The 6,865-nt window shown below is 36.1% G+C and overlaps 1 protein-coding gene and 1 pseudogene across 1 annotated transcript; both read left to right on the top strand.

Annotated features, from left to right (window-relative positions):
- The first annotated feature begins 1,036 nt into the window (after window positions 1–1,036).
- LOC146881539 (uncharacterized) lies at window positions 1,037–3,715 on the top strand (annotated as a pseudogene).
- A 1,052-nt stretch (window positions 3,716–4,767) lies between these two features.
- On the top strand, window positions 4,768–6,631 carry LOC146881538 (uncharacterized). The gene is made up of 5 exons (XM_085669224.1): window positions 4,768–5,366; window positions 5,443–5,569; window positions 5,643–5,918; window positions 6,019–6,120; window positions 6,197–6,631. The coding sequence occupies exons 1-5, from the start codon at window positions 4,768–4,770 to the stop codon at window positions 6,629–6,631; spliced, it is 1,539 nt and encodes a 512-aa protein (XP_085525350.1).
- Window positions 6,632–6,865: the final 234 nt, after the last annotated feature.

The raw sequence follows: 6,865 nt of genomic DNA, 5'->3' as shown, positions 1-6,865 counted from the left end.
AAATAGGATAAAACATAATGACTTTACTATTTATGGCTTAGATCTAACATCGAATGGTGTGGAAAAACTTTTAAATTTAAGAGGTTTTCTTGTTTATTTTGATTTTGATTTTAAATCTAATTAATGTTTTTTAGTGATGATATATATAATAATAACGTAAAGAGAAATTGTATTTTTTATTTAATGTTTTATTTATAATTTTGAAACTTAGAATAAAATTTAGCTGATAATAAAAGAATGTATTTTAAGGAAATATGATTAAGTGTGTTAAATAGTCCTAATGCAAAAGCTAGGATTTCTCGTAAAGAAATTCCATATTTACCTCTAAGTTCAATTTTTATGTTCAGTTTTCAATTGTTTTGCTGAATTTGTGTGTTGTTCTCTTTTAAAATATATTTTTGAAATGAGATTGAGTAATATATTATTAGACACTTCATGTATTTGGACACGTATATTACTGATATACTTCCAGTGTTAATGAAGAATGTCAACTCCATTTACAATACTGCTTGCATCATTTCAGTATGAATTTTATGCTTAAGGTAATTCACTACTCAGTTTTCTCTTTTGCAAATGATTTATGATATTGTAGTTGCTTTGAAATTGAGAACACTATTCGTTTTCTCAAAAAAAGCTGTCCAAAATTGTTATGAATCTGTGACCAGTGTCATTTCCCCTGGTTACTGTTGAGTCAATATAATGTTGACTTATTCTGACTATAGAAATTGTTGGTCCATATTCGTATCCTGGTAAAAAGTTTCTCAAATAAACCAAATTGTCCACTTTAGGCTTTTACATTACATCTAAACTTTGAAACGAAAAAACGTAAATATAAAAAAGAATTTAACTTTTTACATTTATAGGAGAAGTCTCATTTTAACCTTTATTGGAGACTCTTCCTTTAACCTTTGCAGGGGAATCTTCTTTATTCCCTATGACATTTTAGATAAAAAAAAACTCATGAAAAGTATTGTTATTCAACATTACAATCATGTGCTTTAGTTGCTAATAATTTGGTGTTGGACATGTAGAAAGAATGGACCGTAGCTAGATGTATAATATGCATGATCCTTCAAGGAGACTTAGACAAGAGTTTATTGTTGGAGTGACAGAATTTGTATCCAAAGCAATGGATGAACCTAGCTTCATTTTAGATGGAGGGATAAGGTGTCCGTGTGTAAATTGTAAATGTCAAAAAATTCATAAAGCACCATATGTGAGGGCTCATTTGTTGCGAGTTGGATTTATGCCTAACTACAACATTTGGGTTAACCATGGAGAACAAGGATCAAATGTTCAAAGCTTAGGCCATGCATCTAGTAGCTACGAAAACATGAATCGTGAGGATCAATTTGCTTCAGTGACTGAAATGGTGTATGATGCTTGTATGCGTACATGTGATCCGGGAGCTTTTGATGGCAATGTGGAGAGTGACAATTTCTATGAAGAGTCCCCTAATGCTGAAGCGCAAAGGTTTTATGACATGCTCAACAATGCAAATGAGCCCATTTATGAAGGAGCAACCGAATCAAGATTATCAATAGCTATAAGGCTTCTAGCAGCCAGAACCAATTGGCATGTTACTGAAAAATGCTTAGATTATTTCATTCAAATGCTTGTTGATGTCGCTCCTAAACATAATTGCATACCTAAGAACTATTATGAAGCAAAAAAGATTGTCTCAAGTCTTGGGTTGAAAGCTTAAAAGATTGATTGTTGTGAAGATGGTTGCATGTTATATTACAAGGCTGATGACCAATTAACAGAATGCAAGTTTTGTCATCGCTCTAGGTACTTACCTCATAAGGGTGGCATAAGAAGACACAAGAGTGTTCCGGTAAAAAGAATGTTTTATTTGCCACTAATCCCAAGATTACAACGACTATATGCATCAATGGAAACTGCTAAACAAATGAGATGGCATTATGAAAATAGAAGATATGACGGTGTTTTGCGACATCCATCTGATGGAAAAGCATGGAAACACTTTGACAATGTATATCTAGATTTTGCTGCCGACCCACGACATATAAGACTCGGTTTATGTTCTGATGGTTTCACTCCTTACGTTCAAGCTTCTGCATCCCCTTACTCTTGTTGGCCTGTGTTTGTTACTCCTTATAATCTACCACCTGATTTGTGTATGACTAAACCATTCTTATTTCTAACATGTCTCATACCATGTCCAACAAACCCAACCAAAAAAGTTGATGTGTACTTGCAACTGCTTATTGATGACCTCAATAAATTGTGGAATGAAGGAGTCATGACATATGATATTTCCACAAAAGAAAACTTTGTCATGCGAGCTTCATTGATGTGGACAATAAATGACTTTCCTGCTTATGCCATGTTGTCTGGCTGGGGGACAAAAGGAAAATTAGCATGTCCTCATTGTATGGACAACACAAAAGCTTTCACATTAAAGCATGGGGGTAAAAGTACTTGGTTTGATTGTCATAGAAGATTTTTGCCAAAAGATCATCCATTTAGGAAAAGCCAACGAAGATTTTTGAAGAACAAAGTTGAGTTGGATGATCCGCCTTATTTGTTGAATGGGGATCAAGTGTGGCAATTTGTGCAAGACTTTCCAAAGGTCACTGATGGTCCATTTGATATGTTGCCTGGTTATGGACAATTTCATAATTGGACAAAGAGATCAATATTTTGGGATCTCCCTTATTGGAAAGACAACTTGTTAAGACACAACCTTGATGTTATGCACATTGAAAAAAACTTTTTTGACAATGTCTTCAACACTATAATGGATGTCAAGGGTAAAACAAAGGACAATGAAAAAGCAAGGATGGATATTGCTCAATTTTGTTATCGGGGGGACTTGGAGCTAGTTAAATTACCTAATGGAAAATTATCAAAGCCAAAGGCAAACTACACATTGACAACAAAAGATGCAAAATCAGTTTACAAATGGATGACCGAATTGAAAATGCCAGATGGTTATGCTTCAAACCTTTCAAGGTGCGCAAATGTTGATAAAGGAAGTTTGCATGGGATGAAGAGCCATGATTGTCATGTTTTCATGGAGTGTTTACTACCAATTGCATTTCGATCATTACCAGAATTTGTCTGGAATCCCATAGCAGAAATAAGTCGTTTCTTTAAAGATTTGTGTTGTAATACATTGAGGATAAATGATGCAATGAGAATGGAACAAAATATACCGCTCATAATATGTAAGTTGGAAAGAATTTTTCCACCAGGTTTCTTTGATTCAATGGAGCACCTGGTTATTCATTTATCCATGGAAGTAATGCTTGGTGGTCCTGTTCAATATCGCTGGATGTATCCCTTTGAAAGGTAATTAAATTTTCATTGCTATATATGGACTCGATGAATGTAAGCAGATAAAGAAATTTTCGTTATTCTTTGATGTAGGATGATGGGAGATGCTAAGCGAGCTGTAGCAAATTTGGCTAGAGTTGAAGGTTCAATTTGTGCTTTCTATTTACACCATGAGATAACATATTTTTGTTCTCACTATTTCAAAAGTGTGAACTTGCTATCCAATACATCATTGCGAAATGATCCACGCATAGGCTCATTCGATGAAGTGGAGTCATCATTATCAGTCTTAAATAAATCTGGACGTCCTAGTGGAGCTTCTAAACATTATTGGCTACATGATGATGAATTTCGTTCTGCTCATGTACATATTATCATCAATTGCAATGAAGTTAAATCAATACTTGAGTAAGTTAATAAGTGAATTGCCAATCGTAGATTTGTTTAAGCCAATACTTAAATTACTAATTGTGTAAATTTCCTCTTGTAAGATTGTTCTTACAAATGAACTCCATTGGTGTTGAACAAGCCTCCACTGCTATACACCAGTCTTTTCCCGAATGGTTTAACCATTTTGTAAGTGTTTGTGTATGAGATCTTCATATCTCGTTCTTCTTTTCCTATTACTTAACTCCTATTTGTGTATGAAAAAAATAGGTCCACGATGAAAGGAATGGGATCACAGACTCAAATCTAAAGGCATTAGCTACGGGACCGAGTTCACTTGCAACATCATGGAACATGTACTTCGTTAATGGGTACAAGTTTCATACAAAGCAATGGAGTGAGGGAAAAAAAACCACAAATTGTGGGGTTCATGTAAAAGGTGTAGTAGAAGGAGGAGAGGATGACTTCTATGGTATCATCGAGAACATTCTTGAGTTGGAATACCAGGGACTAAGTAAGAAAATTTCTCTCTTCTACTGTAAATGGTTTGATCCCACACCAAAAAGTGGCACAAGGATTCATTCACAACATAATATTATAGAAATCAAGATGAATGCAAAATATATGTTATATGACCCATTCATTCTTCCACAAAAAGTTAGACAAGTGTATTACGTCCCTTATCCTTCAACATGTATAAGTTTTCGTGGTTGGTGTGTAGCAATAACAATAAAGCCAAGAGGTCATGTTGAAGTTGATAATATAGAAGAAGAATTGGCTTATCAAGCTACAGAAATGCCAAATGTTGTTCCAATTACAACAATTGAACGATTAGAAGGCTTAGCTGACTCCTCAACTCTTGAATTAATAACTAATACTGACATCGAAACAATGGAGGATGATGAACATGTACATGAAACTGAGAAAGAGGATGAAGATGACGACGGAGATTGGGATGATGACAATATAGATGATTAATTTGGGTTTATGTGATATTTATTTGTATTTGTTATATTGAATTTGACAGATAAAGAAATTTCTGCAAACTTACATTTTATATTCCTTTTTGTAGGAGACATGCCTAGGATGCGTGGAAGGGATGGTAAGGTCGTCCCGCCCGGCCAATATACTCGTGGTCGTCGTGCCATGCATGGTCGTCTTGCCATTGAACTTGGCAATGTTCCTTTTACTTATGAATCCCATTCGACAACCTCTACTCCCTCCAGTAGTCGGCAACCTCACTCAACCTCTACAACCTCCACAACTCCACAATCTAGGATGCCTGATTCCTCTATCTTGTCCACAGGTAAACAACCTAGGATGCTTAATTCCTCTATTCCGTCCATAGGTGAACAACCTATGCTTTCTCATTCCTCTACACCCCCCACAGGCCCACATGTTAGGGTCTTAGATGCTTCTCCACACTCTGGAATGCCACGAGTTACTCTTTTCCAATCTTCTCCTTTAGTTGGTCAGACTAGTCAGTCTTCCCCAACACATATAGGTCAAATCCCAGACCCTGCAGTCCAAATCCCACCTCCTCTCCTCCAGACCCCACCTGATGTCCTAGTGGACCCCTCCCCATCTGTTGAACCTCCTTTGCACCATAATTTACCTACTGAGGAGGTCGAACGTGATGAACATGGCAAGGTCATTATTACACCCATTGGTAAAGGGTAAGTTTTCTATGTTATTTTATTTTCTTAGTAATTGTCTACTTAATACTAAAAAGTGTCTCTATTTTTCTTGTAGGTGGACGCCTAACCACCATGCTAGTGAGGCAATTGGACAGGCAATAAGGACACAGTTTAGGGGCCCATACCATCATTATGAGGAGGTCCCTGAAGATGTTCAACTTAAATGGTGGACATACTTTAAGGTATTAGAATATATTTGTTATGAATTATGATATTATATAGCATTTATCACTTTATTACTTTCTATTTTTGTAGCATATTACTTGGGCACCTGAGCATGAGTGGCATATTCAAAAGGTGTATGAGGCAAAAGTCAGAAAACGCCTATCTGATATGCTCACCAAAGCAAGGAAGAAAATGAAGAAACCTAGTTGGATGGGTGAAATAACTTGGAATCAATTGCTTGACTATTGGGAGAGTAAAGAGTTCAAAGATATATCCTCTCAGAATAAAACAAACAAAGCTTCAGTTAGAGGTGGAGCACTACACTCTACAGGTCGTAAATCTCACCTTGAGATTGCATTAGGACTCGTAAGTTTTATGTAACACGTATAAAAAATTTGCTTATAATGTTATTGAACATTTTATATGGTTGGTGATATAATCTTACTAAGTGCATAACTTTTCTCAGGAGCGAAAACATGGGCGTCCTATGAATCCAGATGAGTTGTTTCTTGTCACTCATAAGAAGAAGGATGGTGCTTGGGTAGATACACGTGCACGTGAAGTATATGTAGGTTTTCAATAGTTGGTTTAGTTTGGTTTAAGTCTATACAATTCTGACACTTTCAAATATTATGAATGAGTAGGAGACATATCATCAGCGTGTGCGAGACATGGAGACGGATAGTTCTGCAGGAGCTACAACAACAACAACAAAGATTCAATGCTGGAAAGATGTTGGTGGAGGGAAAAGTAGAGGAAGAGTTTATGGCACTAGGGACTTGGCTGCAAACATTCATCATGGTGTGTCATCCCTCACTCAACCTTCTACTTTAGCCCGCACAATTCATCCAAGACCAGGACAGTTGATTGAGACAGAGAGGCTTCTAGAAGAAGTAAAACAAGCCACTATGAGAGCTGATGAAACTGATAAAAATTATGCTCTTGTTCAAGAAGAATTGAGTTTGATCAAGCAACAATTAGCCATGATGTTGGAGAAACAGGGTGGAGGCAGTTCAACAGGCACCAGTCGCGTGCATCCGCATTATGATGAGGACTTGGATGATCATCCAGTTCCTTGAAGATGGTACATATTTATTTTTGTTCAAATTGTGTATACATTTTCTAAAAATTTACTTTCTTAATTATATTATAGGATACTCATAAAGTGACTTTAGAGATTAATGTCTTACATTTTCGTTTTTCATTTTTCAGGTTTTCTTGTATCATTCTCTTTTCCATTGCGGATGGTGGCTTGGATGTGGATGCTAGTAGGTTTTGTTGCAAATAACTAGTTAGGCTTAGTATAGGCTAAG

This window comes from Vigna unguiculata, chromosome 11 (assembly GCF_037176805.1).
Source record: "Vigna unguiculata cultivar grain cowpea cultivar isolate G323 ecotype 2 chromosome 11, ASM3717680v1, whole genome shotgun sequence".
Lineage (NCBI taxonomy): Eukaryota > Viridiplantae > Streptophyta > Magnoliopsida > Fabales > Fabaceae > Vigna > Vigna unguiculata.
This window is presented reverse-complemented; position numbering and strand designations above follow the sequence as displayed.

Coding starts and splice junctions, on each gene's coding strand:
- LOC146881538 (XM_085669224.1), top strand. CDS start 4,768: ATGCCTAGGATGCGTGGAAGGGATGGTAAGGTCGTCCCGCCCGGCCAA. Junction 5,367..5,442: donor ATTACACCCATTGGTAAAGG/GTAAGTTTTCTA, acceptor TTTTTCTTGTAG/GTGGACGCCTAACCACCATG. Junction 5,919..6,018: donor TTGAGATTGCATTAGGACTC/GTAAGTTTTATG, acceptor AACTTTTCTCAG/GAGCGAAAACATGGGCGTCC.